The sequence below is a fragment of the Cuculus canorus genome, chromosome 20, assembly GCF_017976375.1.
Source record: "Cuculus canorus isolate bCucCan1 chromosome 20, bCucCan1.pri, whole genome shotgun sequence".
In the NCBI taxonomy this organism is placed as follows: domain Eukaryota; kingdom Metazoa; phylum Chordata; class Aves; order Cuculiformes; family Cuculidae; genus Cuculus; species Cuculus canorus.
This window is the reverse complement of record NC_071420.1, coordinates 2,989,313-3,012,646: the sequence shown is the minus strand read 5'-3', so window position 1 is coordinate 3,012,646 and position 23,334 is coordinate 2,989,313. Positions and strand designations below refer to the sequence as shown.

General features: G+C 44.3%; 3 protein-coding genes across 9 annotated transcripts in view; 2 read left to right on the top strand and 1 right to left on the bottom strand.

Annotated features, from left to right (window-relative positions):
- Positions 1-18,429, top strand: part of CLTC (clathrin heavy chain) — a 33,211-nt gene extending 14,782 nt beyond the window's left edge. The window contains exons 8-33 of one of the 2 annotated variants that reach the window (XM_054084926.1): positions 289-489; positions 1,075-1,227; positions 1,536-1,658; positions 1,931-2,068; positions 2,193-2,357; positions 2,478-2,658; positions 3,724-3,887; positions 5,576-5,701; positions 6,277-6,419; positions 6,807-7,041; positions 7,491-7,613; positions 7,710-7,855; positions 7,951-8,134; positions 8,477-8,669; positions 9,125-9,282; positions 9,500-9,664; positions 9,758-9,865; positions 9,990-10,157; positions 10,329-10,478; positions 10,745-10,876; positions 11,043-11,153; positions 11,852-12,022; positions 12,305-12,526; positions 13,622-13,642; positions 16,622-16,697; positions 17,008-18,429. In XM_054084926.1, the coding sequence (XP_053940901.1) occupies positions 289-489; positions 1,075-1,227; positions 1,536-1,658; positions 1,931-2,068; positions 2,193-2,357; positions 2,478-2,658; positions 3,724-3,887; positions 5,576-5,701; positions 6,277-6,419; positions 6,807-7,041; positions 7,491-7,613; positions 7,710-7,855; positions 7,951-8,134; positions 8,477-8,669; positions 9,125-9,282; positions 9,500-9,664; positions 9,758-9,865; positions 9,990-10,157; positions 10,329-10,478; positions 10,745-10,876; positions 11,043-11,153; positions 11,852-12,022; positions 12,305-12,526; positions 13,622-13,642; positions 16,622-16,697; positions 17,008-17,132 (3,882 nt within the window). In that variant the 3' untranslated portion in view covers positions 17,133-18,429. The remainder of the gene's footprint in view (positions 1-288; positions 490-1,074; positions 1,228-1,535; positions 1,659-1,930; positions 2,069-2,192; positions 2,358-2,477; positions 2,659-3,723; positions 3,888-5,575; positions 5,702-6,276; positions 6,420-6,806; positions 7,042-7,490; positions 7,614-7,709; positions 7,856-7,950; positions 8,135-8,476; positions 8,670-9,124; positions 9,283-9,499; positions 9,665-9,757; positions 9,866-9,989; positions 10,158-10,328; positions 10,479-10,744; positions 10,877-11,042; positions 11,154-11,851; positions 12,023-12,304; positions 12,527-13,621; positions 13,643-16,621; positions 16,698-17,007) is intronic. The other variant, XM_054084927.1, reaches the window with a different exon arrangement.
- An 819-nt stretch (positions 18,430-19,248) lies between these two features.
- On the bottom strand, positions 19,249-20,882 carry PTRH2 (peptidyl-tRNA hydrolase 2). Its single transcript, XM_054084947.1, has 2 exons — positions 20,760-20,882; positions 19,249-20,287 (listed from the first exon to the last, which is right to left on the bottom strand). Exon 2 carries the CDS (start codon positions 20,266-20,268, stop codon positions 19,768-19,770), a length of 501 nt encoding a protein of 166 aa, XP_053940922.1. The 5' UTR covers positions 20,269-20,287; positions 20,760-20,882; the 3' UTR covers positions 19,249-19,767.
- The window catches only part of VMP1 (vacuole membrane protein 1), a 67,982-nt gene continuing 65,530 nt past the window's right edge, over positions 20,883-23,334 (top strand). The window contains exon 1 of one of the 6 annotated variants that reach the window (XM_054084938.1): positions 20,883-20,972. The gene's annotated coding sequence lies outside the window, so the exon portion shown is untranslated. Of the gene's footprint in view, positions 20,973-22,147; positions 22,544-23,334 lie in introns of those variants that run through there. The other 5 variants (XM_054084939.1, XM_054084943.1, XM_054084942.1 and 2 more) reach the window with 5 other exon arrangements.

The following is a 23,334-nucleotide window of genomic DNA, read 5'->3' as shown; positions in this document are numbered from 1 at the left end:
TCATGCTAAGTTCAAATGAGAGGAATTTGCTTGCAAGGACAATGGTGTCTTAATTCTGTAGGACAGTGCCTTGAACTTAAATCTGCATTGCTACTATTGCACATCTTTGGTCAAAACATCTCAAAGGCAGCGTCTGACGTGATGTTGAGCCATACTGCTTCTTACTTACTCTAAAATGGCAAAACAATGTCACTGTAGCAAGCATTTCTAACTTCAGCTTTCTGGAGAAACTCTTGCCAAGCCACAATAGCAGAAAAGAAAATTAAAGTACATCTCTATTTCTGGCAGGGAATCCTGCGTACTCCAGACACCATACGGCGGTTCCAGAGTGTTCCAGCTCAGCCGGGACAGACTTCCCCTTTGCTCCAATACTTTGGCATTCTGCTTGACCAAGGGCAGCTGAATAAGTATGAGTCGCTGGAACTCTGCAGACCAGTGCTTCAGCAGGGACGGAAACAGCTCTTGGAAAAATGGTTAAAAGAAGATAAGGTGAAATTGGGGTAGATGTTAGAGCTCTGAAGAGGGAGGGACATAACTGCTTGACAGCCTTTCTCTGTGTCCCTGGGAAACTCAACTGGACTACTCACCAGTGCATCAGCGTGATCAAACAGTGAAGCAATAGGTGTTCACTCTACCTGTAACTGTGACCCACATTACTGCAAGAGAAACAATCGAATGCACAGAGCTGCCCTCCTTCTACTTGAAATTACAGCAGGGCGACCTTAGCGTGGAAAGCTTCCCAGCCCCGGCTATTAGTTCCCCAGCCACTTCAAACTTCATTGGATACTGAGTTGCATATATTTTGAGCTGTGGTTACAGCTGTAATTAGCTGTAGAAACTTACTGATACAATGTATCACCTAATTCTTTATATCTTTACAAACACCTTTTGCTCTTCCCCAAAAGTGTAAGAGCAGAGCTCACTAGATTCCTGCTGAAACAAAGAATGCTGTCAAGCATTCTTAATTTTTTATTTAAGAGAAGTCCTAAAGGAAGACAAATGAGGAAGAAGGTAGAAATATATTTCAGCGTGGCACTGTTAGGGGGGACTGACTGTATTTATATCTTTAAACAGCTGGAATGCTCAGAGGAGTTGGGAGACCTTGTGAAATCTGTAGATCCTACGCTAGCACTTAGTGTCTATCTGAGAGCCAACGTTCCAAACAAAGTCATCCAGTGTTTTGCTGAAACAGGACAAGTCCAGAAGATTGTTCTGTATGCTAAGAAGGTGAGAGGAAATTAAATTGCTATATCTGTCCTGTATTTAAGAATAACTAGTGTGTATTCCAAAGCAGTTAAAATTAATTGCTGAGGAATCTGAGAGCCTGTGTAGTACCTACTTTGGCCTAAGGTTTTGTTATGAATAGTTATTGCTAGACTTTGTACATGTATCCTTTCCTACTTCCCTATGTAGCCTTTTCCAAATGAGGATATCCTGACTGGGTTGTGAAAGCTACTGATGGTAGCTTTTACTGAGCTCTATATTTAACAAGGCCTGTGCTCTTGCTGAGTTATTACTTTTCATTATCTTTTCAGGTTGGATATACTCCAGACTGGATATTTTTGCTGAGGAATGTAATGAGAATCAGCCCTGATCAAGGACAGCAGTTTGCCCAAATGCTTGTTCAAGATGAAGAGCCTCTTGCAGATATAACACAAGTAAGTAATTTTATTGTTATGAAATGTTAACTTCAAGGCCTTAAATTGTTAAGAGAAGCCACACTCTTACCATTGGAGAGAAATTTTGAACTATGAATTTGGATTTACCTTACCAGGACAATGTTTTTTCTTACCTAGTTTTAAGAACACTAAATAATTGCTTAGTGCTATGCCAGGATAAACAGTTCAGCTTTGGAAGCTGTACTAGATGTTACGTTATTTAAATATACTTCCAGCTTCTATTCAAACTCCTGATTATTTTTTTTTTGCAGATTGTGGATGTCTTTATGGAATATAATTTAATTCAGCAATGTACAGCCTTCTTGCTGGATGCACTGAAGAATAATCGTCCCTCAGAAGGTCCCCTGCAAACGCGTTTACTTGAGATGAACCTCATGCATGCACCTCAGGTATGCTTTGAGTTAGACTGGATCAGGCTTGTCTGTAGCTAGACCAGGCACTGCATTGTGGTCCGTATCAAATGCTAGTGATTGTGCTTACAAACTGAATGAAACTTTTCAATATTCTTTCTAGGTTGCAGATGCCATCCTGGGAAACCAAATGTTTACTCATTATGACCGGGCTCACATAGCTCAGCTGTGTGAGAAAGCTGGCTTGCTACAGAGAGCGCTCGAACACTTCACAGACTTGTATGACATCAAGCGTGCAGTAGTTCACACTCACCTTCTTAATCCTGAGGTATGAGATCAAATATCCTGAATCTAGCAGAAGTCAGGCAATTAATAATTGCTTTCAACATTTGACCTCAGAGTGTGGAGTGTTCTACTTGGATCTAAAATGGCTTCTGTGTCTTTGCAGTGGTTAGTGAATTATTTTGGTTCCTTATCAGTAGAAGACTCTCTGGAGTGTCTGCGTGCTATGTTGTCTGCTAACATTCGTCAGAACCTGCAGATCTGTGTCCAAGTAGCTTCAAAATACCATGAACAACTGTCAACACAGTCACTTATTGAGCTGTTTGAGTCCTTCAAGAGCTTTGAAGGTAAGTTCATGTTCTTGCTCTAGGAAAAGAGGAGCTAGTGCTCACCTTATTTGTACATTTTATATGAAGGACTATCTGTCTGAAATCTAGAAAGCCATATTGCACTTAAATACCTATCCCTTAAAGCAGTCTCGAAAGCTGACCTAAACCATTAAGGGGGCACCAATAGTAGTGTTGCATGTTTTGGTTTTCTGAAATGCTACCAAAACACTTGGAGCTGTAGCCAGCCTAAAAAGTTAATTGAAGAAGCTGCTGGCCTTTTTCCTTTGTCCAAAATGCTCATCTTGCATTTGTGTAGTGTTTGAATTTTGGGCTTTTGTACTTCACGCAAGACTAGCTGTGTATAGTCTAGTCTGTGTGGTGGTGTGTCAAGGGCCAAACCTCTGCAGATGTGTGGCTGAACAGCATCTTGCTAAGTCTTGAAGAAAACCTCCTTGAAGACTGAGACTACAACATAATCTTGCGCTCTTGGAGTTTGGGGAATAGTTAGAGGAATAAGTTGTTATTGCAGATGGGTTTCTTGCATAGACGGCCTGTGTAGTGTTTTTCCAAAAAACATGTCAATCTTGTCTGAGTGACTTGGCAGTCGCTTGTCTGAAGTAGTCAAGTATTACGTAGCATCCCTTTAAGTGACCTTTAGCTGTGGGTCGTGGCAAGCAGCCTTTGCGCTTTGTGCTTGTTGTAGTGAAAGGTGCGATAGCTTTTGGGCTCAACTAGTTTTGGTTTTCTGAACTTTTCCTTGTTCCTGTCTAGGGGGTGTATGGAATGCATATGCTGGATATTTTAACAAAGTCTGCAGCAATTGAGGATGCATTAGTGTTTGTCAAAGCAGTGTCTAACACGCTGGTTTGTGTAACACAAGTGGAACTCACAGGCTCAACTCAGCTAGGACAACCTGTTTTTTGTAGAACAATTGGTGAATGAATCTTTTTTCAATTCTTTGTAAGTTTCAGTAAGTTGGATTAAATTTTTCATGTAATTGTATCTTGAAAGGCCTGCTTAAAAGCTGACGTTGATCCAACTCAAGTGCTTTAGTAGAATGACACGTTGCCTGTTTCTCTCGAGGTTTGTTTTACTTCCTGGGCTCTATTGTAAACTTCAGCCAGGATCCAGATGTGCACTTCAAGTATATTCAAGCTGCGTGCAAGACTGGGCAAATTAAAGAAGTGGAAAGAATCTGCAGGGAAAGTAATTGCTATGATCCAGAACGCGTTAAAAACTTCCTCAAGGTAATGTCTGGGTAGCACTGGACTGTCTTGGCCCGTTTGGGGTTCTGATAAAACATAGTGTGTGTTACTGGAGAATGAGGCAGCTCTGTGAACATACAGATGAGTGTTAACCTTTGCACTTAAGGATCCATTTGTCCTCTTAAGGCAGAGGTATCTCTCGTGTCAGCAGTACCTCCTAGTAGAGCCTGAGCCTGGAACAATATCTGAAAAAGAGAGAATCTGTTAGATCAGTTCCTTCCCGCTTTTACTAAGGTTAACCTGGCTTGAACTCTTGAAGTCTTACAGTAGCACCAGCTCATCTAGAACTTGTTACAGATGCCTGCTGTAAAATAGGAGGTGGGTAACTTGAAGGTTGAGAACAACCATAATGCCAAATGGGTTCATAACTTAATGCTTATTGCCAGCATGAACAGCTTCAACTGAGTAACTACAGAAACAACAAATGAGTAGTGTCAATTAATTCCATAAATGCTTTCAGATTTCAAGGTAGATCCGTGCCATTCATTGTACTTGTACACACTTAAACTTCAGACAAGTGAACCGCAGTCCAGCTCTACTAGGATGTGCCAGTCGGTGTACATACATGCTAACTGCCTGTTACTGCTAGGATTCAGAGCATTGCTGAAATGCGCCTGAAGAGTGGGAAAGGGTGGTCTGCTCCAAGTTCAGATTCTGGGCTTATTGAGAGATCTAACACTACCAGAAATATCTGAGAAACAGCATGGGAGGGAAAAACTATCTGGGAACAGTTCCTGCCTGCGTGTTTGTTGGTTACATAGCATAGTCTTACATTTTGCTGACCATACCTGGAGACGGCCAAACTCTTCAAATGAGAATTCTATTAAAATGACCTGGTGTCACCAAGGTGTAAGGTATGTAAATTGATCAAGCCACATAAGTTGTTATCAAGCTGTCAAGTTCCTGATGAAAGCTATTGTTTTTTGTGCTGTTCCATGTCTGGAATGTGCAGGACATGTACCAGGTAAATCTCCCAGTACAGGCCTCCCTGTGTAAAGTCCTTAAATGTAATTTATATGTAGGATTATATTCTGGGATGTGCATGTTTGAATAAGTGGTCTGAAATATGCATCCAGAATACCGAATGCCACACACTAAGCTTCTGTACTGTAACCTTTGTACCCTTGTGCTGAAAGTTGGAATGCTTCTAGATACCTAATCAGATTAGCAATTTAAGTAGTACTGCTACTAGATTGATTCTTATTGTTCTCTAAATCCATAGTTAGGAGGTATCATAAGAGAAATGGCACTTGAAGTCAGTTCTGTGTATGTTTTACATAATAATCCACAATTTAATTTAGTTTGGTGAAATTCCTTTTGAAATCCCAGAGTGCTAATCCTGCACACCAAAAGCCAGCGGCAACTAAAAATGCTGTCTATAGCTTAGGCTTGTAATAGTAGTACTGTGTTGTAAAACTTTGTAGACTCTCTGTCATGCAAAGGAGCAGGGTTAAACTTGAGAAAGCTTTTTGCTGTAGGCCCTGAAGTGGGTGTGAGTACTCCTACTTGCTACATATGGCAAACAATTAGTTGAACAATAAGCTCTCATTATTGGATTGACTGTTGAATTTTGGCTTTCCAAATTCAGCTGGTGTAACAGTTTAAGTGACTGTATTTGTCTGCTGAAGCCTGTGAGCAAAGCCAAATTACTGAAACTATTCTCTTTGTAGGAAGCTAAACTCACGGACCAGTTGCCACTCATCATTGTATGTGATCGCTTTGACTTTGTCCACGACTTGGTGCTGTACTTGTATCGAAATAATCTCCAAAAATATATTGAGATATATGTACAGAAGGTAAGTTACAACTTGCCCCTTGTCTTTAATGAGTCAAACTGATCAATCTTTCTAGTATTATATGTGACTCTAGACATTACGTTTATAAGTATTCTGCAAACAGCCTCATCCTTGAGACTGACATTTCGACACCTCTTAGTGGCCTCAGGTAAGTTAGCCCTTACATGAGTCAGATCTCTTATTCTACAGTCAAGCTGAGGAGTAGCTCCCGCTTCTGTATGTATTGAAGGAGGAAGACTTGGTAGAATAACTTTGAAGTTCTTGAGGTAACTTAAACTTCTGGCATTTTAGGTGAGGGGAAAATTCTACTTTATACCTCCTTCAAGGACAAACTTTGGCTTGCTCAGGAGCGCTTCCCGTGGGGAGTGAGCATTAGTGAGCCACTAACTGTGGTGTGAACTCCTGTTGACTGAAGAATTCATTTTCAAGCTTGTCCAGAGTGTCAGGAAGCTGGGATTAAAGGCAGGAAGAAGAGGTCAATCTTAACAAGTAGCCTTAGTGTGTACTTCTAGGGATAAATATAAATGACTATATTGTGTGACAACACACTGACTTCTTGCAATGATCCTGTTTAGGTGAATCCAAGCCGTTTGCCTGTTGTTATTGGGGGACTGCTTGATGTGGATTGCTCTGAAGATGTGATAAAGAACCTTATCCTTGTAGTGAGAGGTCAATTTTCAACTGATGAGCTGGTTGCAGAGGTTGAGAAAAGAAACAGGTATTAAACTTGTACAAGTCTCTTAAAACTGCCAAACCAGTAATTACTATACTCTTCATCCATCAACACACGTCCTCATTACGTAGCTAAAGCTGATACTGACGTAATAAGAAGCTGCTGTTGGGTGAGCTTTACTTCTTGGCCGATGTGGGACCATCTCTTAAGCAGCCTCCAGAGTGTCTCTAGAGTGTGGTGTACTTCACAGCATCAGAAGGTTATGCTGTTACAATAATGAATCAGAATGCAGCTCAAAATGGAGCACTGTAACATCAGCTTAGTTACTGGCTCTATCCTACGCTGAAGCTGAGTTCCCTAGTGAAGAAACTGTGCAAGTGGGTGCTTGCTTATTTATTCAACTTCTCTAATGTGAAAACTGCTTCCTTTTAGGCTGAAACTGCTTCTGCCCTGGCTGGAAGCAAGAATTCACGAGGGTTGTGAGGAGCCTGCAACTCACAATGCATTGGCCAAAATATACATTGATAGCAACAACAACCCAGAAAGATTCCTGCGTGAGAATCCTTATTATGATAGTCGCGTTGTCGGCAAGTACTGTGAGAAGAGGGACCCTCACCTGGCCTGTGTGGCGTATGAGCGTGGACAGTGCGATTTGGAACTTATTAATGTACGTATGCCAAGGCAGCTGGCTCATGGGTTAATCTCTAACCTGCGTATCATATGTTAAGTATTCAGCTTTACAACTGACAAGAGCATTTATTTCCCTAAAAGTATTAAGCTAGGAACTGCTGACTTGTAATAGAATCGGTTTGCAGCTAATGAGAAATGAGAGGTTGCCATGGACATCCTAGAATGGGAGACTAACGGAAGTATCAAAGCCTGAGATTTCTAGTCTGTCTCAAGCAGGCTTGTTCAGTGTTCAAGGCCAGGCTGGTTGAGGCTTTGAGCAGCCTGATCCAGTAGAAGATTTCCCAGCCCATGGCAGGGGGGTTGGAACTAGATGAGCTTTAACGTCCCTTCCAACCCAAACCATTCTATGTTGCAATACGATTAGCTCATCCACTGTAGGCTCAATAGCTGTGACTTCACTCTGAATAAATTTTTGCCTTTCCCTAGGTCTGCAATGAGAACTCCCTCTTCAAAAGTCTTTCTCGATACTTAGTTCGCCGTAAAGACCCTGAACTGTGGGCCAGCGTACTACTGGAGAGCAACCCTTACAGAAGACCGCTAATTGATCAGGTATAACTGACAAAGCATTAAAAACCTTTGCTGTCCTAACTTGACTCACTAGTACCTGACTTACCTGATTTGTCAATGGCTTGATTCTGCCCACAGGTTGTACAGACTGCACTGTCGGAGACACAAGACCCTGAGGAAGTCTCTGTTACTGTGAAGGCCTTCATGACTGCAGATCTTCCTAATGAGCTTATTGAACTGCTGGAGAAAATAGTTCTTGATAACTCTGTGTTCAGTGAGCACAGGTGTGTGAAGTCAAAACTAATGCTTTCACCAGGGGGGAGGGTGAATTTCTTGATTGTTAACTTGATGTGTACTTATACTTTCTTTCTCTATTTAGGAATCTGCAGAACCTTCTCATTCTGACGGCTATTAAGGCTGATCGCACCCGTGTCATGGAGTACATCAATCGCCTGGATAACTATGATGCTCCAGACATAGCCAATATAGCTATCGGCAATGAGCTTTTTGAGGAGGCATTTGCTATCTTCAGGAAGTTTGATGTCAACACATCAGCTGTACAGGTATCTTAACATCTCGGTCTGTAGTAACTCCTTGCAGTATGTGCATCCTTGAATGAGGACTTTGCTATCAACTTGTGACTTCAGTATATAACACCAATTAGGAGAGTGACCAGAGCTGTTCAGGGTCTCATATTGTGAAGCAGAACAAACATCGTATGTTGAACCCTTTAGTAAGTGACGCTTTGTAAGCATAAAACCATTTGTGCTGTGTGGGTTGTACAGAGTAGTCCCGTTTTTAAAAGCAACTTTAGATCTTTTGAAGGACTAACATAGAACGTAGCTCAGTGTCTTGTAAAACTGACCTTTATAGAGAGTGGCTGATCATGGTAACCCTTTCTTTAGGTATTAATAGAGCACATTGGAAACCTGGATCGTGCGTATGAATTTGCTGAACGCTGCAATGAGCCTGCTGTGTGGAGTCAGCTGGCTAAAGCACAGCTTCAGAAAGGGATGGTGAAGGAAGCAATTGACTCGTATATTAAAGCAGATGATCCTTCCTCCTACATGGAAGTTGTTCAAGCTGCCAATGCCAGTGGTATGATTAAGTTTTGTTTAAATCTTTGCTGTTAACATTGCTCAGCAATTTTGCATGGTTTGTTGCTCAAACTGCAGTTCTGCTAAAGCTGTGTCTTGATGAGGAATCTGGTCCTCAAAGAACTGCCCTGAATGTGAGTGGGAAAAGACAGTGTATTCCCTTTGCAGATAATCGATGGTCTTATAACTACTTGTTTTAGCTACCTCGAGGCTTGTGTCGGAGCAGAACTACTAAGGAGGTCATTGCGTGAAGTTAAACACCAGGATTTATTTAGTTAGACCTGTCATAAGGTGATCACGTTAATCTAATGCAGCGTGTGCGTTATGTAGGCTGGTCTTGAGTGTTGGGGAGTAGCTGTAGTAGTACTTGTGTCCAGCTGGGTTGAGCTGGTAGTACAGCTGGAGCACAAGTGTTCTTAAAGCAGGAAGTAAACATTCTGAACTCTCATTTTATAGGAAACTGGGAAGAACTGGTGAAGTACCTCCAGATGGCACGCAAGAAGGCCCGGGAGTCATATGTGGAAACAGAATTAATCTTTGCTCTTGCTAAAACAAACCGTCTAGCGGAGCTAGAGGAGTTCATTAATGGACCCAACAATGCACATATCCAGCAAGTGAGTGAGACTGAGTTTTGGCTTTGCTGAATCGCGGCAGCAGGCTCCTGAGACCTTGCTGACCAGAGGGATATGGGGACTTCTGTCTCTTTAGATATGCGGATAGATCTTGGACTTCAAAGGCATTTCCTTTTTATTAATGGCTTGAATGCTACACACTTTATGTAAGCCTTTGACTGAAAAGCTGCAAGAATAACCTGTTTATGCTCTCTTGTAGGTTGGTGATCGCTGTTATGATGAAAAGATGTATGAAGCAGCTAAGTTGTTGTATAACAATGTGTCCAACTTTGGCCGTTTAGCCTCTACTTTAGTTCACCTAGGTGAATACCAGGCAGCTGTGGATGGTGCTCGGAAAGCAAACAGTACTCGCACATGGAAAGAGGTAAACTTACTGATTGAATAAGTTAAGGGACATCAAAGCTTCTGGAGAGGCTGCAGTTTTGCTTATAAGCAATAACGCGATTGTCAATTCCAGGTCTGCTTTGCTTGTGTTGATGGAAAAGAGTTCCGCCTGGCCCAGATGTGTGGTCTCCATATTGTAGTGCATGCAGATGAGCTGGAAGAACTAATCAACTATTACCAGGTAATTAAGCCAGCTCCTGTTCTACAGTCAGAGTCTTAAGTTCTTTCATGGCAGCTCTGTCCAGTGCTGGAAATCAAGTTGGGTTGGTTTGTGATATGAAACATCTCTGTTTGTTATCTCCTAGGATCGTGGCTACTTTGAAGAGCTGATAACTATGTTGGAAGCAGCGCTTGGACTTGAGCGAGCACACATGGGGATGTTTACAGAGCTAGCAATTCTCTACTCCAAATTCAAGCCACAGAAGATGAGGGAGCACTTGGAGCTGTTCTGGTCCAGAGTCAACATCCCCAAGGTGAAAGTCTGAGGGCTTAAATTTAACTTAAAATACATCTGTTGGGATTGCCTGTGCCTTAGCTTTTGCAATAGCAGTTCTTGAGTTTATTAATGGCACTAAAGCCTGAGCACTGATGGACACCATCAGCAATAAATGTTAACTGGAATTTCTAATGTGTCTTGTGCTTAGGTTCTGAGAGCTGCAGAACAGGCCCATCTCTGGGCTGAACTGGTGTTCTTGTATGACAAATACGAAGAATACGATAACGCCATAATCACAATGATGAATCACCCAACAGATGCTTGGAAAGAAGGCCAGTTCAAAGATATCATCACTAAGGTATTACTTTCCTGGTGAAAGGAGGTAAATTTCTTGCTCTGTGTGCTTTGGATCTCTTCCTTGACTGGTAGCCTGTTTAAAACCAAAGTTCTTAATATTGCTTACATAACTTTGAAACAAGTCAACTACAGTAACTAAAGAGATTCCAGAGGCAAGAACAAGTCTTGAGTGGGAGCCTCAGTTGTGCTGGAATATCTCAGGTTGTGTCTTTGAATTCTTCTACAGTCAAGCTTGTGCTCTGAATGTGCATCCTTACTCATCTCTAGGTGGCCAATGTGGAGCTCTATTACAAGGCGATTCAGTTCTATTTGGAATTCAAACCTCTGCTGCTCAATGATCTGCTGATGGTGTTGTCCCCTCGGCTTGACCACACTCGTGCTGTCAACTTCTTCACAAAGGTAATTTTCCTACTATCCAGATCAAAGAAAAAGTTGCGATTGAAAAAGCATTTAGCTCTAGTAGCATTTTAAAATGCTTAGCTACTTCACTGCCTCACAGCGAAGATGCTAGGAAGCCTCTGCAAAAGTTATCTTGACTTACGTTTATCTACCTGATTCCTTGAAGGTCAAACAGCTACCCCTGGTTAAGCCTTACTTGCGCTCTGTTCAGAATCACAACAACAAATCAGTGAATGAGTCCCTGAACAACCTCTTCATTATTGAAGAAGACTACCAGGTATGTCTCGCCTTGAAATGGTAGTATCTGGGGTGGGTGTTGACTTTCATGTTCTATAGGCTTCGTAATTAGAGCAGCCATTCCTGAATTTCAAAGTTCTGTTCAAGCTGGCTTCTGTGTCAGTATTAACATAATATTTTGGGCATGCGTTTAATGTCTAAAAACACTGGTTTCTCTTGTTTTCAGTAGATTTTACCTGCTTGCTGTTAACTTGCATTCCTTAAGTATGTGGATTTTGCCACTTCAGACTGCATGAGTGGTGACTAGTGACTAGCCAAGGATTGAAGTGGAGAACTTAGTTGCTTTCTGGGAGCTTTTGGGGTCATTCCAATTGGGATTGGACTGGCTGCTTTTTTGTGAGTGTGACAGATGAGCTTTTACTTAAGGCAAACAGTGGGTGCTAAGGAGAAAACTCGGAGAATGGGTGAACAGTTATGGTGTCTAGTTGCTCTGCTGTTTTCAGAGAACAGCTGTCTGGTATTCTTAACCTCAGCAATCACTACTGATTATGTGATTGCTCATTTGTGTCAAACACCAGTGCCTCAAAAGGTGATCTCTCTGCAGGAGTGGCTGGAATACTCTTATCCCCCTAGAAGCGGGAATACAGAATTAAAGTGTATGGAAAATGTTTCTATCTTTGTGGATGCAGTTGTTTGTACAAGGTGTGAATGACTTTTTTTTTTTTCTACTCAACTTAGGCTCTTAGGACTTCTATAGATGCTTATGACAACTTTGATAACATTTCTCTTGCTCAACGTTTGGAGAAACATGAACTAATAGAGTTCCGAAGAATTGCTGCATATCTCTTCAAAGGAAACAATCGCTGGAAACAGAGTGTAGAACTCTGTAAGAAAGACAGACTCTATAAGGTATGACGAACGCACAGGTCTGGTTTAGCGCTTTGGCTTGTTTAGACACCCATGACTTCCTAGCAAAGCTGCATCTTTTTGGATGCCATTTGGTGGTGCCTGTTGCTAATCTGGCAAATCTTGCTTCAGAGTGGCAGCAGATGAACAGATTTCTTGGAAGCAAGTCATAGAACACCTCCTCTCTGCTCATGTCAGTCATAGATTGCAGCTTAGTTAAATACCACATCTGTGTCAGTGACTGTACGGTGGCACCTGAGGCTAACAGGCTCTCTCCTGTTGTAGGATGCAATGCAGTATGCTTCAGAATCCAAAGATACTGAGTTGGCAGAAGAGCTGTTGCAGTGGTTCTTGCAGGAGAACAAGAAAGAATGCTTTGGTGCTTGCCTCTTCACCTGCTATGATCTCCTAAGGCCAGATGTTGTCTTGGAAACAGCGTGGAGGCACAACATCATGGACTTTGCCATGCCATACTTTATTCAGGTCATGAAGGAATACTTGACCAAGGTAAGAGCTGGTGCTTCTCCAACACGGAAAGCTTGTTAGTCACCGTGATGTATGCCTTGAGACTGTCTGCTTGCTACTAACATTGATGTGGGCTTTGTCAAATGTCTGTCTGTCCATGTCCACACTTATTTTTCAGTCCATCTGGGGAGAGACTTCGCCCTCTATGATACTGAAACACTTGCAGACTCCACCCTATCTACCAATTACAGACGCTACATCAGTAGTATTTGCCCGACCACAGGCAGTGTCTTAAAGTAGTCAGAGGATTCGGGCTTTTTATCTGCCATGGCAGTCAGGAATCCCAGCTGGGATCAAGCTCTAACCACAGTCTAGATTGTGTACTAAAAAAGCTTTATAGCTAGATCCTAAGTTAACTTGGTCTGCTCTGCATTTAACTCTAAAATGTGGCTCTGATACTTAATGGCACTAACTATGACTCGGCTTTTGTTCGAAGGGGCCTAAGATGGGCAAGGTACTTGGTAATGCTCTGACAGACTTGAACCAGGTTTGGGGTAGACGCCAACTGTTACTAGCAAGACTTATCCAGAAGAAGTTTTTGGAGTATCTTCCAGTGAAATGGTGTAAATTCCTTTATCACTAATACTTCTGTGAGAAGTAAAAGCTTAACTCAAGCTTAAGTCAGTGAAGACTAGAGTGCCCGTTTGCCTTTATTTGCCTGGCTGTTACTTTTAAAGGCAGGACTACTCTGTAGTCTTATAGCAATTTGCTGTCCTTAAATGCTGTATTTTGGGGGAGGTGGGAAGCTACCTCAGCAACAGTAGTGCTCATCAGTTACGCCTGGTGTACCGGGCTAATGCCAGGCCTCTCTTGAGAGTAGTGGTCTTGGAGTAGGATTCCTAAAGATTAAAATTTCAAGACCTGCTAAAGGATTAGGATACAGCTCTAGTGTAGCTAGCGATGCAGTAAGATCTAGCAACAAGCAGAGCTGCCTTTCTAAAGCAGATACTTATAGTGTATCTTTGTTTTTACGCCTGTACCTTAATTATTTCTTCCCTGACGCTTTTGTTTCTACCTTTTATATGCTAAATATGGAATTTGATTTTTCTAAGCTGCACCTTCTGAATTCCTTTGCAGGTTGATGCAATAAAGGAAAAGGTGAAAGTTGATTCTTGTTTTCCATCTTTAAGTCTGGAGGACTAAGTCTAAAGATTCTGCATGAGTTTTTTTTTTTTCTTTCCTACGTTTACTACACTGCTGCTACTGCTTTTCCCCCAAACAAAATATCACTAAAGCATTTGCAAATTGTTTAACTTCACAAGTAGCTAGTGCTGTAGGACAAAAGTAGATCCATCTGCTACTAATAAGCTAATAGATCCTCAGGAAGGGCATACAGACGGTCAGTTGGATCACAGTCAAGCTGGTATCAAAAGGACACGCAAGTGCTACTATTTGATGGCCAATCTGACTGGAAGTACCTTCTAAAATAAGAGAAAATTTACTCTTGGAACACTGTTTCTGATCCATAAATCAATATGGCATTTGTAGTTTAAGGACTGTGATCCAGTTTCTGATCCCTTGACCATTACTAACGCGTGCTGACAGTAGGCAGAATAGATACTAGCTGCTTCAGAAGAGACTCTTCCTCACTCAGGTGTCCAGTTCTTATGGTGCTAGTCTAATCCACATGGTGCTGTAGTTCACATGGCAACTTAAAAATTCAGCTATTAGACAGTCTGTGTTTCTCTTCCCTGTGGAAATTTTCTTGTAGCTGTGCAAAAAAGACTGCCTTCCAAGCTCTTTAGCTTCACTAAACTTCTCTTGCTACCTGATTTAAAAAAAAAAAGAGAGAAAAGAAAAAAGGTAATGCCTATTGCTCTTCTGAGACCACTGAGGCTTGCCTTTTGCTGTGCAATTTCATGCTTCCGAAGGGCAATCTCTCAGGTTTCTGTCCATCTGCTTCTGTACAAATACCACTGTGATTCTCCCTAGACCAGAGGTCAGCCTAGTGTGAGTTTTCCATTAATGTGGTTGAGCAAAGGACGAACAAAGTGATAAATGGCTTGAAGATGAACTAAATGCAAAGTGCTTCTTGTTGACGAGATGTCTGTAATTACACCACTGGAACTCGAGGCTAACCTGACTAAAATGCGTAGTGTGAGGTCCTTCAGCAGCTAGTAAGTGAGGCAGTAAGAAAGCGTGTGTGTGAAAAAAGGTAATTGAACTGCAGTGTTTGCATAGACTTACGCATGTGTAGCAGTCATTGCAATTACATCCCACTACTCCTTAAGCTACAAGACATTGCTGTGGGGCTGCGTGTGGTTTTTTGGGGGGAGCCTGTATGGCAGTCATCTTCAGACCTCACTCTTGCTTCAGTACTTTTGCCTCTTTTTCATGCACACATAACACGATAACATTGAATGCATGTTACTTTTCCTCTGCAGCTTATTGCAGTCCTTGTGGAAAAGCCTTTAAAACAATCTCGCTACAAGTGTGTAGGGTACTGAACCTCGTGATGCTCAAGCAAGTGGTGTAAGAACCATCCTGTAGGCTGGTTTCAAACTTGCGCTTGTCACTGTCAATCTTGGTTTAGCATTGAGGGGAGGCATCAAAACTGGATCAAAAATGCATTAAATGTCCTGGCGGCTGGCGGCTTTCCAGGTGTGCGTAAGCCAAATGCCTCTGCTTAAGTAGTGAACGCTGCACATTCTCTTTGAATTTCCATCTCTAAACTCGTGCTTTTGTGTTCAGTGTGTTGCTGTTCGAGTTAAAAACAGTGCAGTTCTCAGCACCGTGTCTGGAAAAGAGTCTTGAAGCACTGGCGTACACTCCTGTGCGCTTTGACAGCAGCGAGCCAGGCGCTGGTGTGAGGCCACAAAAAGGGCTTCCGCAGAAGCCCAGTCCATGAATGAACTCGTAAAGCTCAGAACTTCTGCCGCTTCCTGGATTTATGCCTCTCATTGAGGTTACAAATTAATAGGTTTATGGCAGGTGTATTGTAATTCACTACTAAATCTAAGGAAGCTGTTAGAGCTCCCTGGAAATACTTGCTGACGTAGAACAGTTGAGCTGAAAACTGTTCAACTCATGGATGTTGGTGTAGCTGAATAAGTAATGCCGACCCTGTTTAAGTACAGGAAACCTGTCTTCAGGCTCCTTTATTAAGGACACAAATTAAATGAAAGACTAATCTGTTTTGTGGGTTGCCTTGTGTCTTCAAGCAATTGGCATGATTGTCTCTGACTTAATTCTAAATCTTATCTCACAGGTAAAATATTTATACCTAATTTTTTTGGTTTTAGTTTCAGGGACTGCCTTAGGTAATAGTAATGCTGAGTTTCCTTGAATTTCTTTTAGTAACAAGCAATACTTCACTACAGAATAAGTTTCTTCTCTTGCCTTTCTGTAGGGGTGGGCTAACGGCACAATTACACTCGCTGTGCAGCAGAGTGAAGCTGGCCAGTCTTGTCTTGTTACTGTGTATTAAGCTCAAACAAGTCGAGTCTTTGTGGGTTTAGGCTGACTGCCACACAATTCTAGAGTGGAAAACGGCAAGTCTTATACACATGCATTCTCTGCATTTGAACTTAAATTGCATGAGTGAATGGGTTTGGAAAGTGAAATCTTGAGGCTCAAGTGACATGTCGGATGCTCTTGCAGTCTGCTGTATACAAATATCAGCTTCAGATTACTTTGCCTCGGTGTTATATTCAGGGAATCTTCTCCAGGTCTGGGTGTTTTATTAGTAATTGCTCCAACACCAAATATCTCCAGCCAACTTTATGCTAAAATCCAAGTTTCTGCCCTAAGGCTGCTGGTTTGAAGCGGTTGGAGTGACACTGGTGAGCTTACTGATGTCAAAGTAGCTCTAGTCCAGAGCCACTTTGTGGGACCTTTCACACAAAGCTTCAGCCTGGAGAGAGCTTTGGAAGTTCCACAAATCCCTCAATTAAGGGTTTTTCAGGCAACAGACAATCTTGACTGCACCAGTACCAACATTGCTACTTGAATTGATCTTAACTTGTAAATGGTCTTTTCTTGATGGGTGTTAACATACCACTAAGGCTTTTCCACTTCTCTGCCACAAATTAGTACCTCTTTAAGAGGAGTCTTTTTAATTGTTGGTCTCAATTCCAGGTGGATAAACTGGATGCTTCAGAGTCTTTGAGAAAGGAAGAGGAGCAAGCTACGGAAACACAACCTATTGTTTATGGTAAAGCTTTAGTTTATGTTTTGTCAGTGTTGCATTTTGCTTTTAAATCAACACTTCTCTAGACATGGTTTTTCCCAAGGAAGTCCTTGGAAACGCGGATGTTCTCATGTGAAACCAAGCCGCAAGGGAATGTGTTCCAAAATACCAGATAAGGTTCTGCTAAGATTGGATACGGACTGCAGGATCTAAGGTTGTCCTTGCTTATCCTGGGGAGTTATTGTTAAACATACAAATGTCTCCAGGGAAACTGCAGGAGTTCTACTGACTGAACTCTACCAAGAAGTAAAGCTGAAACGGTTCTGTCTTGCAGGTCAGCCACAGCTCATGTTGACAGCGGGACCCAGTGTGGCAGTTCCTCCACAAGCACCTTTTGGCTATGGCTACACCGCACCTCCGTATGGGCAGCCGCAGCCTGGCTTTGGGTACAGCATGTAAGATGCAGCACAAGTCCGTTTGAAGCTAGCGTATTTTCTTACTGAAACTCCACCGTCCCTCCCCGCTTTAACTCATAACAGGGAAAAGCAAGAGTTCAGCCTCGTTGTTCTTGTAACCTTTATTTCATGAAGGACTGTTTTTTCTAGCGCAAACTATTTGAATCACTTATGTTAAATCTTTTTCACATTCCATGTCATTTAGACTTTACTTTAAAAGGGGAATAGTTTAAACAACTTTGTTCAAGTGGGCTTTTGCAGGACTGCTTATTACCATTAAGTCTATTGTGAAGATTCTGATTTGCACTCTATAGTGTTAAACTCTAATATTGAATCCTAAGTTCATTGTATGTGAGCAGCTTACGGTATGTACTGTCTATTCTAAATGCATTTAAGTCTCACTGTATATTCGGAGAAAGCTAAAGCGAAGATACTTGTATTTGACCTTGCAAGACTGCTGACAAGAGACAACACTAATCAGCATATCCCACCCTGGGTGGATTGCATAGCTCTAAAAGAAGTTAAAATGCGTACAGACAACCTTGCCTGACTTAAAATGAGTAAAAGTTCTTTTTTTTTTTTCCTCCCTTAACCTATGCAGGTTTTCCCAGTTATGCATATAGAAAATGCTAGTGTCTCTTTGCTCACTCCATATGTAACAGATGACCTTACGTTGTGCTGTATCCTGTGCTTTTGTGGGACATTCCATTCAGGAACAGAGCACCATGATTCCAATCTGTGTATTTACTAACCCTGCCCTGAGGTTTGTGTATGTTGGGTATTGTGGTGTTTTAGATCACTGTTTTGAGTGTACAGAAGAGAGAATTCAAGCATATTGCTGTTCAGTTTTGTTTGTGCAATTTGAAATTACTCAATTTAAAAATAAATTACTGGACTGTGGACATGCTGCATAGTGGTAGCTTCACTTTACTGTCTTCAAAAAGGACCTTGGACCTCAAACCAAGTATTACAGTGCTAGCAGTACGGGGCACACACGTGCGTGCATTCGGGTGTATGAGGGGCCATTAGAGAGCAGCGACAGAAACCGTGGGTGGGATCTTGCGCCAAGGGGGGCAATGCAAGAAAATATGTAATGCTTTTTCTGTAGAAAGATTATGCCAGAGAGAAGAAAATAGCACTTTTCAAAGCTGGCTGCATTGCGGCCAACTGCAGCGTATTTGACCGGACGATAGGTTAGGAGTGTAGTAGGGCGTGTCAGTTCAATTGAGATCATGTTCTAGGTATGTAAGTTGCCTTAAATATATTTAGCTTCAAATAAAATTGACTTAAATGTTTCTCTATGAATACTGTCATATTTGAGTGTAACGAGTGTTACAGCACTGGCTGTAGTTGCAATAGCTGTAGCCGTTTGTCTGTCTGTGTCAGATTCCAGCTCTGAGGCTGAATCCCCTTTCTGCTTGTTCCCATGACTCCCGTTGCACTGTGAGATCCCATCAGGCCAGCGCTGGAGTGCTGGGAATAGGCGTTGAAGGGGCTTAACCTGCCCTGGTCTTGGCTTTGCAACACTGTCCGACGAAGCCTGTGGTGAGCAAGGGTCATCCTTTGGGAAACGGGATCCCTACGGAAGAGGTTGCTGTATAAAAGCTGCTCCCTTCTCTGTTACAGGGAGGGAGAGTCAGAGGGGTTGAAATGTAAATTGGATTGATGGAGATGAATCGTTGTCGTGTTCTCTTTTACACCATAAATACTCCATAGATACTCAACTGGAAGCCAGGGCTGAGAGGCTGAGGAAAAAAAAATGTGCTCTGCGTGGGAATTCTCACAAATCAGCTCTGTTATAAAACAGTTCACCTCATGAGAAGGGCAGGGGCTGGGCCTTTCACAGCGGAGCCACAAGGGTAGGGTGCAGCTGAGCCACAGCAGCCTGCTCTCACCCCTGGCCAGTACCGAGTGCTTCCTTAAACCCCCGAGGACCTGTTAACCCCAAGTAAACCAGGATTTAGTGTAGGCGTGGCGACTCCCTCCACCTTGGCTAAAGGGAGCAGGCTGAGCTGCCTGTGGCTTCCTGCAAGCACAGGCACCACACAGAAGTCTGCAGAAGGGCACAGGGCTTGCAGCTTCTCCCCAGCGCTGCGCACAGGCTCTGAGGTCGGGCCGCAAAGCCTGTTTGGTCTCATACCACGCTATTGCATCAGCTGGCAGTGCAGGAAGTTGCCTATGGCTCTGCCCATCTGGATGAGGCAACTTTTAACTGCCCCGGCACTGATCTTTTCTCACTTACAGAATGTCTTTCTTCAGTAAACCCTTTCCAGCAGGCAGAGGGGAAACCTGTCTCTTTTAACACATAGAACAAGTTTACTTAAATGCTTCTCTTCAGCCAGTAAAGCAGACTAAAGTGCAAACTCATCAATCAATTGCACATATTAAATGTCCTGGGTTCTTTCTCTTGTGGGTGGGGAAATTCTGCCACCTCTGCTTTCCTCAGCTCCACTGTTTTCTTTCCCATTTTGAAATGTGATACAGAAGCCAGAGAAATGGCATTAAACTGGTAAATCTACACCTTTTACAAAAAAAAGGTCTCTTTATTTATTCTGAGAGAACATAGTCCTAGGACTTGGGTTGTTTCATCCCTTTAGTGCTAGGATGCACCAATGCATTCATATTTCTTGGTCCCTGGTTTAGTAGAGTTTCAGGTGACCAGAAACTTGATCTACCACATCAGCTGGTCCTGGTCCGATGCCGAGGACTGTCCGGGAGCCGGGCGCTATCTGGGTACGACCCGCGTCTTGTATCAAGCTCACTGTCAGTCCCAGCTGTTTGGCGTCAGCCAGGAGCTGGATCAGAGTCTCTTCATCGGGAGCCTTCAGGACCACTTTAGGCTGCCCGCAGTACTCCCACTGCTTCAGGAGCTCAGGATTTCTCCTTTGAACTTGCTTGTAGGCAGAAACAGCGGCGTGGGAACACTGTGCTGCCACTTTACCCTTCCCCATCTTCAGATCGTTGCGGACAACCAGCACCATCTTGAACTCCCCGGACTCGCCCATGACGTCGGCTTCGCTCCCCAGGCTGTTGGCTTTGGGCTGCCTCACAAACCTGCTGCGCATGCCCCAGCCCAGGCACACGCCGCAGGCAACACCCGCGATGACGCTGAGGAGCCCAGGTTTGGAGAGATAATCCATGACGGATGGCGGAGCCTCGCTGTGAAAGGGGGGGAAAAACAGCGTTTGTTTGAGTGTCGGCTGTGATGGGGGGGGGAAAGACATCATTTATCCGAGTGTCAGCTGGGAAAGGGGGGAAAGACAGCATTTATTCCAGCGTTTCTCAGCCTGCGAGGGTGCTTCTAGTTACCGAGAGACAACAAGGGTTGAGGAAAACCCCGGTTATCCCATTTACATGCACCAGGAAAGGGTGTTGAGGGCCACCTCTCCTGGTGTTCCCTGCCTTCCCAGGGACAGCTTCTGATCCGCAACTCGACACCGGGGATGGTGCCCACCCCCCGGGCCGGGCTTCACCTTGGGACGCAGAACTACTAAAATCCCGCAAATTCAGATGAAGGTTACACCTAAACACAGCGAGAGAAATATCGCTTTAGCGCTACGGGCGGGGAGTCGGGGCCGCCTGCGCTCGGCCCGGGGCGGGGGGGGGGGGGTGGGATGAGACACGTTCAAACCTGTCGGAAGAAGGAGGCAAAACCCGAGGGGAACGAGCTGGGCGGCGGCTCCCTCCGCTCCCGCGCCGCTGCGGCCGCGCCGTCGCCCGGAAGTAACGTCACATGCGACCCCCGCGTGGGGCGCGCCGGAAGTGACGCATCCCGGCAGGAGGGCGGGTGCTGCGTGCATTTCCGGGTTGGCCCGGGCCCAGCGGAGCCGGCGGCGCCGAGCGGGTGAGTGAGGGCTGCGGCCGCCCCGGGGCTCGGCGGGGGAAGGAGCCGGCCCAGCTCCCCCGGGGCAGCCGCTCCGCGCCGAAGGCTTCGGCCTGACCCCGACAACCGGGACCGGGCAGCCCGCGGTGCTGGCGGCGCGGGAGGGGCCTGAGCTGCGGCGGCTCCGCGCCCCGGGCCGGGCAGACCGGTTCCCAGCGCCCGCCTTTGGCTGCTCGGGTGCATGGCGGGGCTCGGGGGGTCGTGTTTTTGCTGGCTGGGGTTCAGCACCGGGGATGCTCCGTCCTTGTCTCTCTGGGCAGTGTCACCTGGTGGTTACAGACCCCAGCGAAGGAAGGAGATCCCCTTTCGGTCGAGTTTTGCCCCTTGGGTGTTTGGGAAGGGGCAAGGAGCTGGTTTGGTGGTGGCTGTTGATCTGCGAGTCCAGGTTATCCGCTTTGAATTGCAGATAGGACGGTTCCGCAGCGTTCTCTCCTGTCCTTGTTTGCTCTGTGCTTGCCAACAAGTGCGTTTCTTGGTTTAGTTAGTAGTAGAGATTGGGCACTCAAAGGTGGAGTGAGTGATATTACTCCTTTATGCCTTGCAGCACGTGCGTTTTGTTTGAGCAGTAGCTTTTGGTGCTGTTTTACTTTTGGGACTTCTGCTTCTCTAAGGTCTTTTCCAACCTCAATGATTCCATGACTCTGTGATTCTGTATTTCACCTCAGTTCCTGCCAGATAGCTCGCTTGGGGCTCCTCACGCTTTACACCATCTTGCCTTACGATAGTGTGGGTAAGCTCTTCTAAATGCATTCATCTCCTTGTTGAAATGGCTGTGATTGTGTGAGCCTTCTTTCTTTCAATCCATTCTTTCTGCAGCATGGGACGGGCTTGTCTTTATTCTGTATTGATCACAAGGGACGGCTGTAGTGGCAGTGTCTTCCTGTGTTTTCAGGTGAGACTTTGAATAAACCACGTTTCCAGCTGTGCGATGGGAGGCAGGCGCTGCTCATTAATGGGAGCTCAGCTTCTTGTCCCACTTAACAGCTGAAATCAGTGACGCTTGTAATTTTGGTAGGAGGGGATGGGAGGAGGCTCAGTAGCTTTCAAGTGGGCAGCAGCAGTCGGGGAGGCTGGCGTACTCTTAACTGAAACACCTGCGCTGTTTTCCACCTTAAAGCTTTTTTCCTGTGGTTGTCTTTGAGTATCTTTGGAATGTCATAGCTGTTTCTGACTGCATCTTGTGACTAGCTCTCCTTTGAACGTTCAGTGTAATTAGTGCATATTTTGAGATCTCCTCATATTTCTTAGTGAGCCTTGGTGTTAAAATGAAACAAAAAGCTGATGCGTGTAGGAGTAGGCCAGTTTTTCTGGTGTAATGGGGATAGGAAAGATCTTATTATCTGCAAGTTAAAACTTTAACTTTTGTACTTTAGGAGAGGCATGAGTTGGAAGGACTTTGCTGCTGCATGAGAACAAAGGGCACGGCCTTCGTGCTGTTGCAACACTGAGCTTTTTGCATTCCTGCAGCAGGTTGGAGCCCTCGTTGTGGGGCAGCACCTGGCTGGTTTTGGTGCTGTGCTGTCCAGGAGACGGTAAGGTGTGAGGCAGGCAGTTGTTGAGGGTGTTTCATACTTGTTGAAAGAATGTTCTTACTCTCTTGCTCTCTTACAAAGCTCAGAACTGGTGTCTGTGTGGGGACACTGTGTTCTCATGGCGTGGCTCGGGCAGCTGTAGTGTGACCTGAACTGGTCCCAGTTAGAGACTGCTGATGTCTGCAAAAAGCAGAAGTCATAGGATTTGTCGTCTCAGGAGGCTGTTTCAGCTGCTGTTTTCGTGGGGTTTGTTAGGTGCTCCTGTTCATTCCCTTTCGGCTGTGCTGGACCTCCGCAGCAGCAGAAGCACTCTGGGTATAATGGCTGGGCAGGTTCAAGTGTGGGCTTTTGGGGAAACTCTCCACCAGCTGCTGGAGGAGTCAGAGGTGGTGACTCTTAAGGCTGCATTTGTACTCTTCTTTTTCTAACTATTTGTTCGTTCTTAGTCAAGTTTTTGCAGGACTCTTTTGCGTGGGATGTGTTAACATCTTGTGACAATTCCTGTGACCTTTCTTTTCTCTGTGCCTTTTGGAAGCGCGGGGAGGCTGATGGTGGAGAGCTTGACAGCTACGAGCTTGATTACCACCTTCAGAGTGCAGAATCCAGCTAAGAGCCGAGACAAACATCTTGCGCACAGTATATGTGTGTGGATTTCTGTACAGCCCTCTGGAGCTGAGGATGTGACAGACACCATGCCTGTTGGGTCACCTGAATATTAAGCCATGGCCTTTTTTCCCCACTGCAGTGTGGCCCTTCTCTCTGAAGCTTTTGTCTCTGCTTATATCAGTCTT